The sequence below is a fragment of the Accipiter gentilis genome, chromosome 16, assembly GCF_929443795.1.
Source record: "Accipiter gentilis chromosome 16, bAccGen1.1, whole genome shotgun sequence".
In the NCBI taxonomy this organism is placed as follows: domain Eukaryota; kingdom Metazoa; phylum Chordata; class Aves; order Accipitriformes; family Accipitridae; genus Astur; species Astur gentilis.
Window position 1 is genome coordinate 23,102,629 of NC_064895.1, and position 23,811 is coordinate 23,126,439.

The 23,811-nt window shown below is 41.7% G+C and overlaps 1 protein-coding gene across 4 annotated transcripts; it reads left to right on the forward strand.

Moving 5' to 3' along the window:
• Positions 1-915: 915 nt before the first annotated feature.
• UBXN2A (UBX domain protein 2A) lies at positions 916-23,752 on the forward strand. Of its 4 annotated transcripts, XM_049818464.1 has the most exons (8): positions 916-1,215; positions 1,542-1,603; positions 6,617-6,670; positions 8,110-8,245; positions 10,040-10,149; positions 11,756-11,896; positions 16,836-17,000; positions 19,858-23,752. In XM_049818464.1, the coding sequence occupies exons 3-8, from the start codon at positions 6,630-6,632 to the stop codon at positions 20,144-20,146; spliced, it is 882 nt and encodes a 293-aa protein (XP_049674421.1). In that variant the 5' UTR covers positions 916-1,215; positions 1,542-1,603; positions 6,617-6,629; the 3' UTR covers positions 20,147-23,752. The 4 variants fall into 4 exon arrangements, with proteins under 4 accessions (XP_049674421.1, XP_049674420.1, XP_049674422.1 ...); XM_049818463.1 differs by lacking the exons at positions 916-1,215; positions 1,542-1,603 and adding an exon at positions 3,136-3,217; XM_049818465.1 differs by lacking the exons at positions 916-1,215; positions 1,542-1,603 and adding an exon at positions 3,234-5,553.
• Positions 23,753-23,811: the final 59 nt, after the last annotated feature.

The window sequence follows — 23,811 nt, forward strand, 5'->3', positions numbered from 1 at the left end:
ATTGAAGCTATATTCACTTTTCTTGTGGATTTACAGTCCAAGAGTCCAGCAGCATGTGTGGATACTCCATTCATTGCATGGGGGTAACACCCTCTTCGTGAATGCTGACTCACCCAACATCTCCCATAAAACAATGACTCGCTTTTCCATTGCACAGCTAACTTTCCAGAAACATCGGTTCCTTAAGCTATTTCTCCCTGTGTGGCAGCCTACAAGGTTTAACATTCCTGCAAGAAGGACAAGAGAAAAGGACGCTGTGCAGAGGAGCATGCCATCTTCGTCAATGGAACCGGCAAGTGCAGAATAACCAGATTCTGTTCTATTTATTTTACAGTCCCATTTTCTGTTCCAGCTCTGTATGCATATACTTGCAAAAGGCTTCAGGCAACAACTGCTATCTCATGTTTGGGTCAATCCATATAGCTGATGTGCTGATGTTCAATTATAGGTAGCTGATGGTTTCCTCTGGCACGGGTTAACCTTGTTAAATATATGGTTTAAAAATATCCCTTCAAAATTAATTTTCTGCTTGTTTTTAGATACACTATGTGCACTGGTTCTTCTGTGACCTTGACAGGATGGGTGGTGACAGCTAGAACACTGCTTTACTTTGTCAACACTGAGATTCACTCCTACATTATAAAACAAGTTCAGGGGTTGTTACTATCTTCCACACCAGTGCATCTGATCTCTCCTGACAAAGGGGGCATGAGATGGTTGTATTCATCTCATGAATACCCTGTTAGAGTTTTTTCAGTGAACTCAGTCTGGGCTGTTGGCTTCTATTCACCACACAGTAAGAAAAGGGCCATTTCCCTCTGTTCATCTCATGTACTATTTCTTGCCAGAGAATAAGCTGTATGAAATGTACAGAGTCTAAAAGGATTTTAGTGATGTCTTGATTGTAACGACACTCTCACTTGAAAATTTCCAGCTTTTAAGAAAAACTGATTTTTTTACCTTATACTGGAGTTGAAGACACAATAGTATCTGCCTTAAGATTTTTCTTACTCCTATGCTTTGTCAATAGTTTCAGTCCAGAGGGCGAACAGCTGTACTTAGAAGAGCTTTTAAGAAACCACTAAATTCACTAGGACACCGATTCCTATTGTAGTAGGTCAGCATGTCTCCAGCTGTACTCTGATTACCAGTAAGAGACCTAATCTTCTAAATCAATACGTGATTGCAGTTGGGAAGCCTGCATCGTTATACCAGGTAAGTCCAATATTGCCTCCTTCTATGCTTACCTTTGGTTTTATAAAATTTTTGCAGAAAGGGCCCCCAAGCAAGGGTTAAGCATATTACTGAACTTCTGTGTTTAATGAAAAGGAGCCAAGGTACTTAAAACATTGACAGAAAATATAAAACAGTCCAGCACTGCAAAACAACCTTCTGAAGTTTTACCTAGAGCTTTGTAAATTCCTTGAACTTTTCAACAGTGGTATGATATCCTTGATTTAAGTTGTAAATACATAAAACCTCATTTAATTGAATCAGTAACACTGGTAACAAACAAGTACCTTCTATCCAAAAATTTCCAGGTTATTTAAAACATTATACAAAACCAGGGAGAACGGAATCTCGGAAACCCGTATTTTGAAAGGTAAGACTCCCTGTATTTTACACCAAAACAAAAGCCAAACTTCTTTACTATTTTCCCTGAAGAGCCATAGGCAGGAGGTGTAATTAGATCTCATCCAGTTAAAACTTAACGATTAATCCAAATTGCCTTCAAAAGGTTTAGTGCGTTGTGATGTACATTACAAAGAGGAAGAATTTATAACTGTCAGGGGTCGGATTTTACTTCTTTTACTCACCTTGACTGAACTCTGAGACTAAGCATCTTATTTCAATGTTTTTTAAGAATGTGATTTTAATGGTTACAATTAAGGGATTGCAGAAACAGGTCCCACATGAAGATGACATTCAATGAAGGATTACCTTTGCCTTTAGAATTATCTTTGATCGCACTTGTAAATTCGCAGTGGATTTCCCATTAATTAACGTGAATTACCTAGTTGCGGCTGTTCAATTTAGGTTAATTCTAAATGTTTTACAGTGCATCGCTAATTATTGGGGGGGGACAGGGGACGGGACACCCTTATTAAAAAGCATGCAGGTGCAAGCCGTGAATCGCAGGGAATCGCTGCTTTCGCTGCGCTCTGCGTGTGTTTCCAGGCGCTGGCCGCTCCGCTGGGATGTTTGCTTTGGATAGCTCCAAGCTCCACCGTCCCGCAGAGCATGGCTTCTGCAAGGGCCCAACACAACGCAAAGTCACAGCTCGCAGAGAGCAGGGACGCTCTGCTACACGGGATCCCGGCCCATTTTCTCCCCTCTAACGTACCCTCGGGAACTCGGGGGCTCTGCTTCCCAACCACCGCGCCGCTCTTTTGTCCCCAGTGCAAGGCCTCGGCAGAGCTCCTTTTCAAATATGTCAACACTCGCCCTTAATTAGCCCTTCCAGCATAATGAGGCATTCCTCATCTCCAAAGGGTTCAGTGTGCGGCTGTTCCTGCCGTCTACGCGGGGCTGGAGAGACAAAGGGCCGGGGGCAGCTCGGCGGGCCGGGGCCGGGGCGGCGGTGTGGGCGCAGCCGTCTGGCCAAGACACTGGGCCCATTCTCCGCTATTGTGGGCGCTCGCTGAATGCCGCTTTTTGTCCCCTGCCCGTGCGCCTACAGACACATAAACTGCATCTTTTGTTCTTCAGTCAGGAGGAGAAATCCGCCTTTGCGGTAAAAGGCGCAGGCCTGGCAGACAGAGGTTTGTCCGCCCCTCAGAGGCCGGCGGCAGCCCCCCAACACCAGGCCCCGCCAGTCCCGCCTGGACATCGTCGTTCCCCCCCCCCCACTGCCCTCAAGAGGACGAGCCGCAGCGGTGCGAGGGGAGCCCCTTGCGTCTCCCCGGGAGAGCAGGGCGGCGGGGGCGGCGGCCCCTGGGGAAGCTCTGTTTCGCCCCGCACACGCCGGTGCGGAGCCCGCCTCGCCGGGAGGCGCAGCTGCGCTCCCCCCCACTCCCCGACATGGCGGCCGAAGCCCCGCCCCTCGGTGGCGGGGGGGCGGAGCTCTGCCGCCTCGCCCCGCCCAGCCTCGCCCGGTCCGGGCGGGGGCAGGGGGTGCCTCGGCCGTTGTCGGCCGCGCGTGCGCGCTGGGGCGCGGGACACTGGCGAGTTGGCGCGGCGGGGAGGCCGGTGCCGTGGCGGCGGCGGTGGCGGCCGGGTGAGTTGCTGTGGGGAGAGGCCGGGCCGGGTGGAGCGCGTTCCGCCGCAGCCGGCACTCCCTCAGCTCCGACCGGGGCTTGAACTTTGCTCCGCGGTCGTCCCTGGGGCCGACTCTGAGGGGGAGGGCGGGCCGAGCCGAGCCTTCCCGCCACCTCCGCCCGGCCGCTTCGCCCCGCTCCGCTCCGCCGGCGGCCCTGTGTCCCGTCCCGCGTGGAGCGGGGCGTTCAGCGTGAGGCGTCCTTCGGCGCGGGGAGGTCGTTACCTGGCCCGGCCCGGCCCGGCCCCTTCCTGGGGCAGTCTGAGGCGTTACTCCTCCGCGCTGCTACCGCCTTATTGTCTGATCGTCTCTAAAATTACCTCACGGGCTGCCCGCCGCGTCCGGCTGCTGGCGTGGGCTGCCGCTCAGGCGGGGCGTATTTTGGGCAACGGTTTTGGCAGGAGGCGCGGAGCGTCTGCTTCGTGTGCCGATGCGCTCCGCAGGCAGAGCCCAGCCTGCGTGTGGGGAGTGCGGATAAGTTCAGGTGCTGGCAGCCCGCGGAGGAGGGGGGGTCAGGTTTCTTTCCAAAATGCACAGCCCTTCTAGCCAGCTGGAGAGAAAACGTTTATGCTGTGATTTTTACCTGAGCGTATCAGTCACGTTCGGGCCATTAGGTTTGACGCTCATCTCGCTTCTCGTTTGCAACTGCCATGTCTCTGTAGCTCCTTGTTTCTTTGTCGCACGGTACAGAGTAGTTTTCAGTCATAATTTCTGCGTGGTGGAGCGATAGACTGTGCTCTGCTGTAAACAGTTTTCAACTCGAGAAGTTTGCTTTCTGCCAAAGTTAGTAAGGCAGGCTTTCATGGGGGGAGGGGGCTGCGTGTGCTTGCTTGACTATTTCTGCTCTTCGGAGCAAGGAAAGCATCAAAGGCAGTTTCTGTTTTGTTTTCCTTGCGTTAAAATAACTGCATGTGTGGGCTCCACAATACTGAGCACAAAAATACCTGCCGAAACTAATACGTCTACAACTGCGTAGGTGAGAGCTGCTCGTTTCGGAGCACTGGCTGCGAAGGGCCACCGCGGGGTCAGTTGCCCGCCCCTCCGTGGAGCCGGTCCCGGGGATGGAGCCTCGGGGCGGTGGAGGGCCCCTGAGGCAGGAGATCTGTGCCGGGAAAGACCTGAGGTATCCTCCCCCAGTTATCAGATGTAGCTGTGGTGGGCTGCTGGCAGCTGCAGCTTCTTCCTGTGTTTGCAGTTTAAATTTCCGGAGGTGGAAGTGCAGTTCTGTGACACGTTTTTATCACAGACACAGAAAATATCTACCAAAACTCTTAAAGTTTTAAGTGACGTCTAGGGACGTCTGTCAGAAGTTAGCAGGAGAGGTTGGTTGTGCTGGTTGGGTTGGCTTGCTGAGCTGAAGTGCTCGCAGTGCAGTCTGATAGCTATCTCCTAATGGCTTTTTGGTCATAACAAACATCGATACGCTGTATAGGCTGATTTCTTTACCTTGATCCATTAACACAAACATTTCTTCTAAGTGGAATTGCTGTTGTACTTCAGAAGGAACAGCGACTTTCACGGCTGACCAGTTTTGAATACTATTCATGCACATTTGAGGCCAGCCTAGCATTTGAGGCCAGCCTAACGTAGCAAAAGAATTAATTTGAAGAGCTGCTTCATTTCGTCTGTCTCTTTTTTAACACCTCTGATGACAAGTCACAGAGAATCAACAAAAGCAGATGGCTGGAGGTGGCTGTTGTTGCTTTGGGGAGTAGTCTTTTGAATAGTGAAAGAACAGAAGATAAGCACACTAACACAAAACACAAAAAATTACTTTGTGTTCAAGTGTGTTAAAACTTAATTTGGGAGAAGTTAGAAAAATTGTCTTTTTTTAAGCACACTCAAATTCACTATGCTTACTTGATACTGGAAGTTCATTTTTTTCCAAGTGCAGGTACAAAGTTCCAAATACAGTGATCAGATACGCTTATAAGGTCATAATGTACCTGCACAGGCTTGCCTTATATATATAATGCTCTGGCAGAACATTTGTGGGGGGGAAAAAAAAGTATACTGTACCATATATACTGTACCGCATCTTGTGTGATACGTCGAAGGTGTGCTAAGCACAATGTTTTGATGTAATGCATAACAGCATCGGTTAAATTGAAGGCTGCCTAAACTTTAAAACCTGTTATGGACATATTGACTGAATCTTTTTGGTCGTTATGTTTTTTTTTCTGAAGGCTTGCATACGTTTCTACAGAATGTGTCTCACAAGGATTTAACTTTCAATATGAAAGAATACCAATATCAGCGTCCTGAGGAACATGAGTTAGTACTGAATAACTGAATGGGTGGGTTATTTTGTTAGTGCTGCAGTGAATGTTGTTTCCCCCTAGCCCTCCATCTTGTTAAATTAGATGTCAAGACTATCTTAAAATTTATTTTAGTCTTGCTGTGCATACTACTTTTTCAGCAGTATGATGGCTGTCGCTGCTTAGTTTGACACCCTCTAAAAGCCATGCACCATATCATGACTTAGTCCCAAGCCTGCCAGGAGCAGAATATCATCTGTGAACCTTTACCCAGTGGTCTTCAGCAATAACTCTTTAAACGCAATTGCAGCTTAAAATTTCTGTTCTCCTGGGGGCTTGTCTAATTTTTTGAGTGGTTTGGGTTTTTTTTTAAAGGATGCTTTTGGAAGTCTCTGGCTTTTTGTGACTTTCTGTAACTTTTTTCAGAGAGCCCACAAGTGAGTATAATGAGATCAGTATGCCATTCTTCACTTCTTTCGACTTGGCAGACTAATCCTGTAGTATATCTAGTACTTGCAAATCCAGGATTTTCTTTCCAGCTAAACGGTAGACCAGAAATGATAATTCACGGTTTCTGAGATGCTGCACCAATATGTTGAGGTATAGTACGAAGAGGAACCTGACAAATCTTGCACCTTTTGATAATGCACATTATTAAGGTGAAGGTCATTAGAATGCCTGCAGTGGCGGTGCAGTTTTTCTGCAACTGTCTCATAGTGTTGTGAAAAATCAGGGGAGTTTAAATCATGTCGCTCAGAAAAGAAATGGGATATTTTTTTCCTTGCTTAGCATACGTATGGGCATGTATTTTCAATTCGCATGATTATTGTGGAATTTATTTTGTATATTTTGAAAAAGTAATCTTCCTTTTGAATGTCTGAAACCAATGCATGGTTCATGTGTCATTAAATTAGAAACTGCAGGAAAACAAAGAACCATCTGGAGTCTTGGTGGGGGAGGAGGTTGAGGTTTCTGGTTAAATGTACTATCAACACAAGAACTATAAAGAGTGTTTCAGCTACAAAGGAGGTAAAGTGTGCTGGGCATTTTGTCTGATTGGTTTTTTTTGTTTTGTTTTTAAACATCTTCTTTTCATAATTAGGCGAAGCACCAGAATGAAAGACATGGACAATATCAAAACTGTAAAGAAAGAATGGTAGGTGCCAGTTCCCCCCTCCCCCTTTTTCCTCTTCCTTTCCTATTGCTGTTTGTGTGTCCTGTCATGACTTTTCAAACTTTATGTTAAATTTTAACATTTTAATTTTTTTTTCTGTCTCCACCTGCTCCATGTATACTGAAGTTAAAAAAAAAAAAGTACTGTTTTGGTAAAAGATTTTTCACATACCTGGAATGCCAGAAGCTGTATAAATATTTTTATTTAAAATCAAAAGGCAGCCTTACAAATGGCTAACTCACTGTGCACCTCTACATTTGATATGAAAGTGTTTGGTTTTCCAGTTATATTTCTGAGGTAAAGCATAGTGAATACCTAGATTAATGCTTCAAATTTCTTTTCTTCTATTGGAAAATGAAAATGGGGACAGCATACTTTTGAAATTTCTTCTTTAATGTTGTGGTGTTTTTCTGTTGTTTAAAGATGTTAATCTGTAGGGATTCTTAGTGTTGCATAGATGCATTGCAAACAATTTCCTTTTATGCAAATGTATCTAATTACCATTCAAGTAAGCATTGCTGCTCTTGAATTCAATGCAGAGTTTTATGTAAAACTGGATATTTTTCAAGAGCTGCGGGTTTTTTTTCGAATTGCTTAAAATAGACTTTTCTGAATCTCCAATATGAATAACTCCTGCAATGTTTACCAAAAGCTGCATAATCCTCTTACTATGCAAAGAACCTAAACTGACAGATAATCATTCATTCAGGTTGCATATTTCTGCATTTTGATTGGTGCAAATCTAACAGAAACAGCTGTCATGTATACAGTGTTCTATAAAAAGATGTGGTTGATGCATCTTTTTTAATAGTCTGGCAGTCTCCACAGTATTGAAGTCTTTTGTATTTTTTTCAGTGTGCTCAAGTGGTGTTGAGTCACTTGTTCTTGAGTTTCTCTAAAGTACTTTCAAAGATAGTAATGGTGGTTCTGTGATGGTGCTAGGAATGGGGAGGTTCAAGTGGGGGTGGGGGAGCAAATACTAGGGCAATTTTCTTGTATGTGGTTTTAAAAACTTAGGGCAAAGGAAGTCACCCACGCCTATATCATGGAAATCTTTAAAGGAGGCCTTTCATTGGTGTGCAGTTGAATGTTTGACGATCTGAATTAGAAGTATGAATTGTCTAACTTGCATTCCTTGCTCTGATACCAAATTTAGAAGCTTCTGCAGAGATGAATTCACCTTTTCTATTGTCATTCTTTAACTTGTGCTTCTGAAATGCAAATAGTAGCAGCTAGAGATTCGCAAGAAGTTTCTAGAAAAGGCACAATGCAAACTTGACCTGATGTTTTCTAACAACCAAGTAAGCTGGGTGCAGGGGAGCATGCCTTTTACACCTCTTGGTACTGAACTTCTAGGGTAACTACTTGTCTTCTAATGTGTTTTCCAGGGCATCGTTTTTACTTATGTCTTTGTTCTGCAGGATGTGTACATCGGGAACCGATGATCAGGTTTTGAATGGTACAGAACAAAGCTGTGACTACTTTGTAGATAACCTTTTTGAAGAAGCTCAGAAGGTTGGTGCTATATGTATGCCCCCGACTACAGTCAAGAACCAGGTAGGCAGTGAAGAAAAAATAGTCAGGTTTAACATAATAGCACTCCAGGAGTACTCTGGAAAACAAATGCGAGAAGTCCAGCAGTCTTTTCCAGTACATCTGTAAATAAATGCACACAGAATTCAGACATCTCAGTCAATGAGGCCTATGCTTCTGGCTCTTGCTATTTTATAGTGGGTTTAGTGTTCTAGGACTTATGCTGGCATTGGCTAATGCGCTTCTGCTTAATTAGTAAGGAGAGTGAGCTGATCATGAGGTGCAAGGAATGACAACTACTGTAACATAAGAAGTTGTTTAAAGAGTTGCAGCCTTTTTATGCAAAGCTATAGCCCAATTTTTTTTCATTTGCTCTCATTTGTATAGTTGTGGTAGTAGTGGTACGTTTAGTATGGGTTTGTATCTCAATGATTCTGCCGTTTCTGTATTTTTCTGTTACTCCCCAAGACTGGTAAGGGGCTGGAGAAAAGGCCATGTAGAACAAGGGTGTCAAGGAGAAAATTGGAGTGGGCATTGGTGGAAATTACATTCATGGACCCCCAACTGAGCCTGGGAGAAAAGGAGTGTTGGGAGCAATACCTTAAACTGTGGTTCTGAAATAGTGTTTCATGGCAGTACTTGTGTCAATTTCTAAATGGGAAGTTGGTGTGGAATAATTAGTCCATATTAAATTTGCATACTGGCTCACTGTAGAGGAACCTTCCCATGATCAGAACTCCTTCCATATGCATTGGAGCCATGAGAGACAAGACTTTTTAAAGGTATCTAATCTTGCTGAGTGCAAGATACCATTTTGATAGATTACCCAACCAAAAGAGAAGGAATTTTATTCAGCAGCTTGCACGTGCTGTGTATTTATGTAGCAATCATCTTTTAACAAGTCAAACTGCAAAAAAGGAGAAAGGAAAAAAAAAAAAGATAAAATTTTCAAGTACTATCAAGCCTAGTTCAAACTAACTTCCAGCTGAGGTGGATTCTGCATTTGTACATGCTTCATAGACCTCACATGTGGCCAGGTATCTGTCAAGACAGTGTTATTTCAGGGATCAGACCTTGATGATCAAATGCTTCCTTAAATGGCATGATGCATAAACAGGAAAATGCAATCCCAAATATATTTATGTTAAAGTTGGAGAGACTTCAGTGAACAGTGTGAAGGCTGCAAGTTGAAGAAGTGGATGTTCTCTGGCAAATTAATGAATTACTGAGAATTTATTTTTTCATTCCCCTACACCAAGGTTTTGATTATACCCAGGAATTCCAGGGTAACATAAATGCACAACTGAAAGTAAATTTTCTGATACTTGCTGCATTTCTTGAGTGAAAGGCTTCTGCATTCATTATGTCTATGCCTTACTTTCAGAAAATCTTCTTGAAAGATCAGAACAAGGCTTTCCCCTAATAAATCCCCAGCTGGGCTATTCTGGTAGTTGGTGTTCCAACCCCAGGCATGTGTGCTCTCAAATTAGCTCTTGAAGAGTTGCAGCTGGCTGGGATCTTCCAGCTCTTTTTTTTTTTTTTTTTTCCTTCCTGCTGAATTGGAGTGTTCTTGACCTAGGAAAGCAAAATGATTGGGGGAGGGTTTATTTCTAACCCTGACTGACACAAGATACTTAGAAGTGTCACTTACCCCTTGCAGTTGCTCTGCCTGTTGGCACAGGGCCGAAACAGAGTATAGTGAGCCTTCTCTCAGTATTCTTAGTCCATGCAGTGGATGATTTACAATAATAGGGTACTGTGGGTATACCAAGCTGGGTTTACATCAGTATTATAATGGGAATTGTTCTTATTTTATAGGTTGATGTAATCATTAAACTTTGGAAAAATGGGTTTACAGTAAATGATGGTGAACTTAGGAGCTACGCTGATGTTGCAAACCAGCAGTTCTTGGACTCCATTAAAAAAGGGTAAGTGAGTTTTGTGTTCTTAATCAGCCTGAGTTAATGTGCTTTGTATAGCACTCAGCTTATGCTCTAAATTTTTTACATAGCTGCTTGGCTTTGCTGCACTGCAGTATCCCTGTAGGAGTGTAGGCCACTGCCTGTCTCAGTTCCTGCAGCGCTAATGGCTGTTTTAACATCAACAGGTTTAACATAGCTTTCAATTGCAGTAGTTGTACAGTTGCTGATGAAATAGATAAAAGCGAGTGTTGGTAGGGGGCACAGCAGGTGCAGAATGAAATAAAGAATAAATCAGAGTGCCCAGTGAGAGCTACTGATCAAATGGTACTTTGACTAACGAACTCGATGCACAAGTGGTTGAGCATTTCTGGTTTTATGGTCTTTGTTTTGTTTTTATTGATGAAAAGCCTTAAATGGGCACAGTTGCTCTGTGTAGCATCAAGAAACTCTGATCAGTATTAATTTTCAGACATTTTTCCTAGTACAAACTTGCTATTTCAGTCATTTGTGTGTATATAGCAATCTTATTTTTATCCCCGTTAAAAATTAGCATGCTATCCTGATTTCTGCTAGTGTTTGCAGTGTTGCAGGCTGACCATGCAAACCAATGTAATTTTCAGCCTTTAATTTGTAGTCTGTTTCCTCATGCTATGCAAATGGAGAAGAGAATATAATTTTATGGAAAATGTAATTTAATATCTCTCTTTTCAAGTATGTGAAATTAATAAGCTACTATATTTTGTCTTTTCCATACTTTGCTAACCCATGAAAAATACTAATTTTACACTATATTTCTCCTCTATGGCTGTCACCTGTGTTAGTTGTAATAGCAATTAACTGCACTGTTTAAAGCACTTTGCTTTCTTTGTGTGCATGCATCATAAGTTTGCCATCTTTCTTTCACCCTTTGCTTGTGAAGATGCTAATTACAGGATGGTTCCTGCATAATTGTTGATGGTAGAGAAGCACTTAGTACAGCCCCTATGCCAGCTGAGCCCCACCACCTGAAAATGTAGTATCTGCATCAGAGCTCATAGACAAAGGCATTGTTGTGTTCTGCTTAAAAGCAAAGCAAATAAAGCATTACCAAGGTGATGTTACTGCACTAAAAGAGTGTAGCCGTTAGTGATAATCTCATTTTTAAAAGCTGAAATTCGTGTTTATTTGTAATTAAACACATTGTGTCTTAAGTCAGTTCTTTGTCTTTAAAAGCCAATTGTCTTTTTTTTCTTCTTGTTTTACTATGGTGATAAAATAATTGAACCTTTTGTGGCAATGTATGGCAATACTGAACTTCCTACACATCGTGTGCTTTGGAGTGGTAACTGCTGAGTGAATTTGAACATCATTCAACAACTTGCATGATGATGTCTTTTTTTAGTGTTCACTTGCTAGTTAATTTTCTGTTCAGGAACTTGAAGTTGTTTATATGTCATATGTCATGCACTTAATGTAACTTCTAGTAAATACTTACGAAGTTTTTGGTTGGGTTGATTTTTTTAAGCATCATCCTTCAAAGGAAAAACGTAGAACAAGTATTAATCATTAATCCATTTTGTATACTGAAAACAGTATAGTAGTTCTTTTTCTGACTTTATTTTTCTTTTTTAAGGGAACTGCCTTTTGAGCTAAGAAAACTTTTTGATAAGGAGGAGGTAGATGTGAAAGTGGAAGATAAAAAAGATAAGGTATATTTGTCATCGAAAAAGCCGATGTTTCATCCCTTTTCTGGACATGGCTACAGATTAGGAAGGTGAGTAGTCTGATGTGATCTATGACTGAGTAGCTGAAGGGAACTATACCTGTGGTAAAGGATCTTAGAATTCAGGTTGGAAGTGACCTCTGGAGTTTTCTAATCCTAGCTCCTGCTCAAAGCAGGGTCAGCTGTGGGGACAGATGAGGTTGCTCTGGCTTTTATCCAGTTGGGCCTTGAAATCCTGCAAGAGTGGAAGTTGCACAGTCTGATTCAGTGCTGGACTGTCCTCATGGGAAAGAAATTCTTCCTTATATCCAGTCTGAATGTCTCTTGTTTGAATTTATGCCCACCATGAAGAGCCTGGCTCCCTCCTCCTGTAGACCCTGGCAGGCTGCTGTTAGGTGTTCCCCACAACACCATCTCTTCCACAGGCTGAACAAGTCCCTCTCCTCCAGCCTCTCCTCGCAGGGTGAATACTCCAGCTTGCAGCCATCATGGTGGCCCTCTGTGGAACTTGCTCCAGTTTATTGACATCTTTCTTTTATTTTGGGTACCAAATCTGAATGCAGTGTTTAGATGTGTCTAATGAATGCTGCATGGGGGATAATCAGCTCCGGCAATCTACTGGCTGTGTTCCTGTTAATATAGCCAGGATGCTGTTGGCTTTCTTTGTTCAAGGTCTCAATATTAGCAGAACTGTTGCCAGCTGAAAGGCTGTGACTCTTCTGCTCTGTGATTTAAGAGAAAAGTATCTCTTTTAAAGCTGTATGTGCAATACTTTGAGAAGAGGGGAGTATGACAATCCCATAAAGGGAACTGAAGAAGTAAGAGATTATTTCCCATTCTCTTAGATTTTCTCAGTATTTAACCATGCATTTATTGCAGTAAGACGTTAGCGTGTTACAGTGATACTCTTTCCTTTACTCCATGACACTCTCGTGGTTGGAGAATGTCAGCCACTAATGCTGATGCCAAAACTGGACTTGATTTATAACCAAACAGTACTGTATTTTGGAAGGCTGTTGCAGAGGGGCAAGCCAGGAGTTCAGATATTTGATACCTGTTATTTTTGCTTACTCCAGCCAAATTATCTGTTTCACATATCCCTGTTGTGTAAGACTTACATGCCTATAAAAGCAGACTTCAGCCTAGGGAACAGTTCACATTCAGTGACTGGGAGCCTACAGGAAGCCTTCACAGGTGGGACTGCTTAGTGACCTGTGGCCTGGGGTTAGTAGACCATATTGAAACCTTAGGTGAACAGCTTGTTTCAGTTAAGTGGAAAGGGCTTGCTGCGAAGGCCCAGTGCTTGTGCTGAGGGAAAGTGTGACCTGGGTAGGAAAGGATGAGGCAGTGGAAGAAGATAGTGTGCAGAGTAAGAGACAGATAATGGTAAAGGATGGGTGGTTCCAGCCTGCCTCAGAGAAGCAAGTATCTGTTTTACCAGTTTCATCTGTTTCTGTAGCACAGTCCATTCAGTTGCTACATGCTTGAGTAGATGTGGTCAATAGGGAAAATCTTTCCTTGAGAGATGGATGAGATGCTGCAAGATTTGCTTTTGGTAGCTCTGAAATCCGGAGCAAACAAGAACTTAACCTTATTTTATCTTCAAGTAGACCTGTATATAGTCAAAGCAAAAAGATCCTCAGCATGCTGAGTTTCTGTTGCTAATCAGTGCTAAACAGTAGGTTGTTCAGTTCTTTGTTGTGCTCTGTCATGCCTACAGCAAGTAATGATCTTGCTTCCCAACAGGCGAGTTAGGTTCTGGAAACATGCTATTCTGTGAATTTCGGTTGACTGGTCTCATATGCTGAGACATCCTACAACTTGCTCAGCATTTTTTTCTTTATGGACTGGATAAAATGCTTTTTTGTTGTTGTTTTTTTACTCTTGCTAGTCTATTCAGTGCTGTGCTATCAGAGCCTTTTCTTTAAAGAGAAGTAAATATTTTTGCTGATGTTGGAAACATGAGCCGTAAGTGCTCTTAGTCCATAAACTAGTGCTTACTTCCTGATGTTAGTAAATGTCCATTGTATGCATATGCTACTCTTTCAGCAGAAGAGCTTTGTGGGGAAATAGTAGGACTGTCTGAGACCTGTAACAAGTTTTAAGCTATAGAACTCAGTTTCCACAGTTGCATTTGTGTGCTTCATCAGAAAAGAGAAATGACTGAATGGTTTACTTCAGCTTATGAGGTAAATTTCTGCTTATCAAATAAATGGGGTTTTTTAATACTCTATAGATTTTCTGCCAGTTCCTAGATGGATGGATTATGTGGTAGATAAACCATTATGAATCGTTCTGTTGACTGGCTCGTTAAAACTTTTGTTGGAGGAAAAATGGAGGAACTAGAAATGATATGTTTGTTGATATAACTCAGATGAGCTTGATCCTCTCTCCCTTTTTGTTGTACAGGAGAAACAAATGAGACTTCCAAAATACCCTATGACTCTATAATGGGTATATTCTGTTTTATCTACCATCGTTCAGCTGCATTTAATAGTTTGGGATTATAACAAGATTTGCAGCTGCACTTTTCTATTAAGCTTATCAATGCATTTTAAAGACTGCCTTAGAAGCATGTTAATTAAACTATTGACTGAAATCCCTTGTAGCAAAGTGGGCTTGCTCTATAACCTCATTAGGGTAAAACATTGTGTGTCAAGCTTCTTAACCATTAGTCAGGGTAAGTCATGATACCTAACTCTTGGGCTTTTTCAGAAAATTGACAGGAGGCTCTTATGTCTCTTCGATCTTTAGTTTACATCTTCTTTTGATAATCTTATAAAAGGAATAAGCCTTTAAAAGGGGTGATAATGCTTTGATCTCAGGCTAATAAGAGACTTAGATTCTTGGTTTCTGGCTTTAGTCAAAACTTCCACCACTAGATGGCTTTATCTGTCAGTTCTACAGGAGCAAAGTTATTAAGTATAGAAATGCTTTAAACTTTGGTGAATATAGATCTTCTAACTTTCTCTTGCAGCTTTGCCTAATGTGTTGGCTTTGGTTTTCACACATACTTGCTATTGAAAGAATTGTCTCCAGTGCCTACCACAAATTCTGAGATGTGACCATGAGGGAAGTTGGTTTGAGAATGACACCAAAAATCTGTATCCATTTGAGACAGTTGTCTGAACTACAACTGTGACTGGTGGGCTACAATGTAGTTCAGCCCAGGCTAAACCAGATGCCTGGCAGCTGCATGGTTGATTACCTCTCCAGCCTCCACTGTACTGGAGACAGCTAGCTCACACATGAATGCTTATACTTCAGTGTCTGAACCTGGAATTGAATGCCACTGATCAAGTAGACAGCAAAAGCTGATCATTGCTGGACTGAAATATGACTTCAACTTGGGGTTTTTTTGCTCTGTTCCCAAGACTGTTTAACATTATCTTGCTGGTGCTCAAGCTTTTTTCCCAGATCTGAAGGGCAATTAGGGTTTATTTTGTATTGAGGTCAAGCATGAGCAGAAGCTGGGTGTGAGATAAGGAAATCAGTAGAGGCAGGTGGGTTATAGTAAGTCACCTGTACTTGGAGTACCAGAATGTTTTACAGATGTGCCTCTTGGAATTTGTTGGTGCCAAGTTCTTGTGCCCCAGCTGATTTCTGTGTAATGCAAAACAGTCAGTTCTGTGCCTCTCATCTGTGTCCAGTTGCAGTGAATATCTCTTATCACTCACTTGGGAATGAGACTCCTTGATCTCATTCTTTTTGCAGAATTTCAATGGAAGAAATGAAAAGTGCCTCTACTGGCTGATAGCCTAGAAGTTAGGGTGCTTAACTAGGTAGTGAATGATAAGATTTTTTGAAATACCTCAGACTGAGAAGGACTTGAGCCCAAGACTCTCATTTTTATTAGCCTGAATATATGAAGTCATTAGCCATCTTTTTTTTTTAATAATAAATTGGCTGTGACTTTTCTGTTTTATTAAACTAAGACAGGTACAAGAACATAAGGATGGGGTTTGTCTGTGAAGCAGATGTAGTATTGTTAAGACTGTTATTCTATGGCCATTGGTTACTGACTTCTCTCTCAAGAAACAGTAACTTGTCAGTTTTCTGTGCAAAGAGAAAGCTTTTCCGCAAACCACCATGAAATGTTCATGTAGTCAGTGACCACAGCTGAGCTCAGAGAAGAAATGGTAACTCCTTAAATCACTGCTGTTGTTTTGCAAGCAAACATCTGGTTATACTCACATGAGCTGAGGATGTGCCCATTGGATCAAACATTATGATGACTTAAACAGTACATGCTGAACAAGCTTAGTCCTGAAAGAAGCACTAAGTTCTAGACATTTCTTCAGAATAAAAATTTTTGCCAGTAATTTTTTTAAGACCATGCACTTGGACTGAGGTCCCTGTATTCTATCAAGTCGTTTTATGGATCTTTGGCCTTATGGTAGGGTCAGCTGTCAAAAGTGTCTTAGGAAAAAAAAATAATCCAAGTTCTGTGTGCATCAGCCTGGATTTTCACATTAAGTCAATTTCTCTGATAGATGAGTAATGCTTCTAAGCTGAAATAGATGATGCTGGGGTCTAAATCAAGGCTAACAACATTCAGTTAAATTGAATTACTGTAATCACATTATGGTGAAAATTAACATTGAGTATGCAAATTCAATAGTCAAACCCCTTAAAGTTTCACTTGTGTGATTAGAGTACAAAAAAATGCACAATCTTCAGACTTTTTCATCCCTTGTGTATTCATATTTAATCCTTTGATATTTAAGTTCCCTTCCATCTTGTAAAAATGTTTAACATAAGCAAACTGAAATTCTTTACCATGTTGAAGTCTTCAGCAGAAAGTATGGGCATACAGTTAAAAAAAACAACAAACCTGACATTTCTCTCAGTATTCCTATACTTGTTAAAAAAAGAAGTCATCAATGAACCCTGATGTAGGACAGAAAGCTCCAGAAGCAGAGGTCTGGAGGGAGGGTCAAGCTTACACGTGTACACAGAAGGCATAACCTCATACGGCTTTTCTTTTCAGTGCTACTCCAAGGATAATCTCTAAAGTAAGAGATGATCACCAAGGACCTAATGATAAAAGACACCTGCCGTTAGTACCCTTAAATGATTTGGAGCCTATCACTAACATCCAGATCTGGTTAGCTGATGGGGAAAGGATAATTCAGAAATTCAATGTTTCTCACAGGTAAGATTTATTTTAGCACTGTCATATGTATTTGCATCTGAAGTATTTGTCCTATGCCTGTATGCTTACTAAGTCTCTAAATTCTGTGAATAATCTACCTCCTCAGTTCACTTAACATTGGACTGCTGTTCAGCTGTATCTAGAAAACCTCCTTTCAAATTCTGAGAAATCTTTTAGCTGACAAGGGAGGAGCATAAGAGGAATGTGAGCTGATGTTAAGAGTCAGCGCATAACTGAGCATAAATGAAAAGCTGAGGAGTTCTTTGTAGGTTAGTGAAAGTCAGGGTGTATGTGTTGCTCATTACTGGAGGAAACAGCTTTTAAGATGACAGATCTCTCACAAAATGACTACATCTGGAGCAAATTGCTTAGTAAAAAGCCTGCTAGTCATTGGGCATAGACAGCACCACAGCTGGGAGCTGGAGGATGTGACTTAGACTTGAGCCAGAGAAACCTCTAGGGAGGGCCAGAGTCCATGCACTAGGCAGGGAGGTTCATCACCTGCATGTCAATATGGACAGAATAGAATGCATCCAATGTATTTAATTCTTAAATTAGTAAAATTTCCGGTTCCCAAAGAACTGGGATGGGAAATACATAAATGGGGATATTGTAAATGGGGATAACATCAGAAGGTGTCAGCGCAGCATATGTATGCAGGAGCTTTGAAGAAGTAGGATTAACTGTTGAACACTAAATTGTAGAACTACTGTCCTTAGAGACCTTTCTCACATTCGTAATTTGAGAAATTACTCCAGTACTACACAGTCACATCATATGGAAAGAATATATTGCCTGTGTTTCTCTGTGAAGCAATTTAAAGTGATCATGGGTTTAATACAACCCAGGCTGCTGTCAAGGTAAACTGTGTATGTTTTTGTGGCTGGTCAGAAGAAAAGCTCAGCAGTTGAAGGTTAAGGGCTGTAACTTTTTCTCAAACTTGTACTAATTTCTTATGGTAGTGGCCTGAGGTATGAACTGGAACACTGCTGCAATGTACTGCTGAAGGGTCAATTGCTATTTTAATTATAAATACTTCATTGGATAGCTTAATATTTTAATTATTCCAGGTTTCACATATTTAAGTATGTTTAGAAGCTTTTTGTCTTCACGGGAAATAGTCTGAATAGCTGCTGAGTGCTTTTGGAGGAAAAAAAAGAAGTCTGAGATAAGCAGAACAACAGCCTTACTGACGTGATGCTCTTTTTGAAATAGTTTGCAATAAATATTCTGTCATAACATTTTCTCTTGCCACAAGACCAGCATGTTTGTATCTGTGTATGACCTAATAAGAACTAGGGGGATATCCTTTTAGAGTACATATCCTTAAGCATTATGATTGCATATATAGCACTCCTGTCAGTAGAGAAGCAGAAAACAGTCAACTATTTGTTAATTAAACTATAGGTAAATAACCTGTAGTGCGTATATTGCAGTGTCTGGGTAAACTGATTACTTTTACCCTTTGCAGATAGAATGTGTGTGTGCCATAGTAACTACTACTTCAGATATGATTTGATTACTGATGAAAGATTGAAGTTACAGCATTGGAGCAAAAATGCAGGTAGCATTATAATGCTGCAGTATGGGCAACCGAGGAGACATGAGAGTGAAGCAACTAGCAGAGCAGCGCTGTAGGAATAGCACATGCGGCTATGTCTTGAATCGAGTTGTGTCCCTTCTTGAGCAGTTGCTAAGTTAGTGTGACCCTGGAGCATCAGCTATGGAACCTGGAAAGGAACTTGTTCATCTTAAAGCAGGTAGCTGGTGGCTAATTGCCCGAGTCGCTCCTGGGACCCAATGAACTTTGATATAATGCATGTGTACAACTGTAAATGTCCAACCTAAAGTTTACTCCTGCTTGAGGTTTTTCAGTCTCTAGGCTTATAAGACCAAACGTTGCCTCTTCATTGAGGCCTGCATGCACAGGAATTAGATGCTGTCTATATCTGTCCTAGTAAGTATGGGTAAGGCATGAAAATTTGGTCATCTGTGCTGCTAAACTTTTAGGATGGCTTTCCTCCAAGCCAACTAGCACTTCATCAAACAATATCTAGGCTTGGTTCAGATGTTGGCTCAGGTCATGGACCATTCCCAGGAGGCAGTAAACCTGGGCTACCCTGTGCATGTGGGAGAGGAGGGAGGAGTTTAATAATTTGCCAGTAGCCAGAGGCAGTTGGCGTCAGGATCAGAGAATGGACATTGACATTATGCTTAATTTACTGGTATAGATGTACCCCGTCATCTTCATTTTCTAATTGAATTGGTCAATCCTGATTCTTCCACAGCAAAACCTCTGTCTTGCTCACTTATTGCAAGGTTCCTTACACCTTAACAGGCAGCTTGAATCTGTAACGAATTCACTGCTGCACCTGCGTTGGTAGAAGGACACTATATATAGGACACTATATATAAACCTGGTTAACTCATAAGCTATCCAGACAATTTTTGCAAACCTTTTTTATTATTATGGTTCTGCTGCATGTACCACATACTGGAGGCATCTTTATTCTAGCTCTCGGCTACAGAAACCTCAGGTAAGAGCTCCACCAGCTGGTTAAGAAATGGTAGGCTTGTGTAACTACCATCTGAGCCATTTGAGTGCTCAGGGTAAGATACTCATCCTTTTTCCCTTGGGACTGCTCTCTGAGCATGCAGGCCTTGGTCCTTGCTTCCCAAGTGGATCAGACACTTCAGGATACCACACCATCTATATTCCTCCATTTCTATGCCATCAGCTATTACATGAAGTGGGTGTCTCATTCTCTTCTTGTGGTGGCTCTGTGTCTTGTGCACATGATGATCTGTGTTGGGATTGGAGTGCTCTAATTCTGGGTTTTCTTTTTTTTCTTCTCAGAATAAGCCATGTCAGAGACTTCATAACAAAGTATCAAGGATCAGAGGGAAGCGTTCCCTTCACACTGACTACTTCGCTGCCGGTTCAAGAGCTGCAAGACGAGACACTCACGCTAGAGGAAGCAAAGTTGCAAAATGCTGTTGTGGTTCAGAGACTTCGGAAAACAACTGAACCTTTCAGACTCTTAGTAATAAAAGCACCTGACAATGACTATAAAACTGCTGCTACACCTAATGGACAGCTCAAGAATGAGCAAAAAAACGCTATCAAAAATACAAGATCAAATTAGCTTTTAACTGGCCAAAAACTACCTACAGGTGGAACTAGACAAAACCAAAAATGTAACCAGCAATATCTGGATGCACTCATCCTCACTTACTGTGCTCTTAGAGAGAAAAATATGTGCTGTGCTATCATCTGCTATAATAGAAGTGTTTTCAACTAAATTTGGTGGTCAGAGCCTGGCTCTATAAGGTAGCAGAGGTAACTATACAATAGGTCATCCTTAGAATTTCCTTAGGTAGAAAGCTTCTTAGTTCTTTAATGAGTGTATTTAGGCAGAACAGTTCTCTGAGACTTAACTACTACTGATAGCACCTTTTAAGGAAAAATAGTATTTATTTTTGCACTTTGGACTAAAGTGAAACTGAACTGATTGGTTTCACTTACATTTCAGTGTAAGCTGCTGCAGTTTGCATTCTTCTCACAGTAACTTTTAGGCAACAGATGCGGCAGGGAAGCTCACATTTAAACTCCTAACTAACTTGGAAATCTGCAATATCAGTATCTTCAGGATTTTACTTTTACCACAAGATCAGCAGTGTAATGTTCTATGAAGTCTTCACATGGTGGTAGGTGCATGTGTGAGAAGATAGTAATGAGGTAGTCTGGGCATGCTACATATGAAGTGCCTCAAAGTAAGCTCTGAAGCAATTGTTATTACCAATGGTTGAAGGGTTGAAGTGGTTTCTGCCCCTCTTGTGCTGCTACAGGTGTCTTACAGATAAGGTGATGTTAAACTACCTAGCTCATTAGGATAGAGGTCCACTTTTAGCCTTGTCACACACAAACTTCAGCTTTTCTGGAGATTGCCAAACAGGAATAGTGGCTTAGAGCGACATGGTTGTTTTTGTACTACATATCTGCCTCTCTCCTGAACTGGCCAGGTGATTGAGACACTAATTGCATCTGGCCTAGTTTCAAAGATGTTGAAAATCCTTATTTGAAAATTGAGGTTTCTTTCCCCCTCCTCTGCCCCATTTCTATCCGTGTATTTTATTTTGCTATTCAGGTACTTGAGGCATAAACTTTGTAGCCAACTATTCCATGTTTTGTTAAAGGAGAAATCAACATAAAGAGTAAATATTTTGTATTACTTTGCTAAGTAGCATGTGGTTTGTGAATGGAACTAGAGTCTTTAGGTAAGACTTATCCTGGGGCCTTCAATGAGTGCTGACTAGTTTGTGCTACCTATGCAAATGGGTGATTGTTGGCATTGTACTTCTCTTGCATGGTTAAATGAAAGATGGGTTTGGGATTTCCTGGTTTTGTTCTAAATAGAGAATTACTTAATTGGAGTGACTTGAAATCTCTGTAAAAGTCATGTTACTTCAAACTAGGGATGTAGAACTGTTTTGCTTCAGCATCTCTCCTAATATGTTTGAGGACAGTGCAGTTAAAATCAACTGCACAAATATCTATTCAGTGTATTCAGACAGCAAATCTCTGAAAACTATGCAGTTAACTGTTTTCAGTGCTATAAACTTGGTGTGCTACTGTGTCATTCAGGTTTATGTAGCAAATAATACAACTAAATTTTCTTTGGTCTTACACCGACTCCTCTGCTATATGAAAAGGCTACCAGATCTCTACTAGTAGGAAGAAATGTGCAGACAAATCCACTAGTGAAATTGAAGAGACGAGTCACCTACAGACACACATCCAACCCTCAGTTTGCAGAGTTTCCTGAATAGTGAATTTTATTAATCAGTGCTTTTGAATTTGTAATGTAAAACCAAGTATTAGAAAACCACACATGCTTGATTGTAAGCTCAATTTTCTTATCTAAAAGGTACATGAAATGTCAAAGTAGTGGTATACTATTCCTACATTTGCAACATAGAAATTCAAAGAAATAATTAGTGTAAGGTTGATTGAAATTGAAGGGGGGAGGGGGAATCAAATTTTAAGGTAGGTAAATCCATTTTGCTTGTTATCATAAGACAATGTTTTTGGAAAGGAGCAGTAAGTATTTAGTATTTCAATGTAGATTCATGTCTATTACTGGTATTTTAAGAGACTGGATAGCTTGATTCTCTCTGGCTATATATTGCGCTTTACTGAAATCAACAGTTTCTGGCTATAGCTTTGGTGTACTTGAGTGTGTATTTGCAGTTTGACAGTGTCATGATCTTAATTACAAAATGAGAGCAAATCTTTAAAAAGTTAAGAGTGATGCTGACTGCACTGATTCCATGTTAGACTAGAAAGTGCCTTTAAAAAAAGGCAGTGAACTGTGATTGGATAACTTATTTCCTAATTTGGAGAAAATCTCTGGAATTAATATAGGGGTCTCCTAAATCTAATTGGTTTTGGTCAATTTGTAAAGACTGATTAGCTACCTGTAGCGTCTGGACAGCCTAATCTCTTGCTCAGCCCTGGTCAAACAGTAAAACTAGCTTGATCAATGCTTGAGTTTGTGCAACACATGAATGCTATCAGTTATTCATTGTTTATTCACGAGCCTTCACTGTTTCGAGTAAAGCCTGTGCATTAACATAATTTACAGCAAAATTGAAATAACCTGGAAAAGAACAAAGAAAGGAAATGTCTTCTGTAGTTTCTTCCTTCATGAAGAAACATGCAAATGAAGGTAACAGATTTAATGTGTTAAGAGGATTTTGTGTGAAGAGAAAACAAAACCTAAATGTTGAATTTGAATGTAACATGCATGCCTTGTATCTAGCTTGGTATTTAAGAACAAATTATGTACTGGGGCTAAGGGACTGAGTGGTCCACCTCTGTTATTTTGGAGCCCATCTGGCCTCAGCCCTTGGGGACACCTTGGAGCCTAAAAGCTTCAGAGGGCTTTCAACAAGGCCTATTAAGGCCACAATTTCAGGTTTGCATTGAAGGTTTGTTTTTAAGAAAATTTTTTAATGCCCTGTTCTTTCAGAATTCTGCAAATTTGTTATAATTATTCTTGTTAAATGAGGTTGCGCAGGATTTGCATATCAGTACTTCAGGGCATAGTTTGCAGTGGGTGTCCAATAGCCACTAAGTGACCCTGTCAGTAGCAGAACTCTGAATCAGTGGACCCACAAAGCCCTGTGTGTGTAGATTAGTCATCATCTTCCCAAGACAAGCAGATCACTGAGCCCTCGTTGGTTTGTTTCAACCCACTTCTCTCAGGCTGTCTCCCTGTTGCAAGAACTCATACTTCAAAATGCAATTATTATTTTTTTTCTCTGATGCAGAGCATGCTTGCAAGACCATTTTTCTGTGGGCAGAGTGGTGGTGGTGAACTTGCACTGCCTGAATAACGGTGTCAGCTAGCAGGGCCGTGGAGGGCAGCGGCTCTTCCTGCCGCGGGTTCCTGGGTCGAGCACCGTGTTTGTGTAAATCTCATCGCTGGTTGAGAGACAACAGCATAGCTGGCTGGCGTGGTTATAAATTCATATAAATCGGAAACCCGTGCATCTGCTCGAGAGGATAGAGCCCGTATTTTTAGGCTTTGTCTGAAAACGGACCCAGAAAGCTTCACCGCCTGACCCCCGGCCGTGAAGCGCTTCACCGCGGGGCGAGGCGGGAGCAGCGGCCGTCGGGGCGCGCGGTGCCTCTGAGGGGACCGGCGGGGCGGGCGCTGTGGCGGCCTTTCTCTGGGCGCCCGGGCGGGCTAGCGGGCTTCCAGTACAACAAAGCCTGGGGTTTACCTCACGGACGGCTCCCGCGGCA

Coding starts and splice junctions, on each gene's coding strand:
- UBXN2A (XM_049818462.1), top strand. CDS start 6,495: ATGTACTATCAACACAAGAACTATAAAGAGTGTTTCAGCTACAAAGGA. Junction 10,150..11,755: donor TTGGACTCCATTAAAAAAGG/GTAAGTGAGTTT, acceptor TTCTTTTTTAAG/GGAACTGCCTTTTGAGCTAA. Junction 11,897..16,835: donor CATGGCTACAGATTAGGAAG/GTGAGTAGTCTG, acceptor TTTTCTTTTCAG/TGCTACTCCAAGGATAATCT.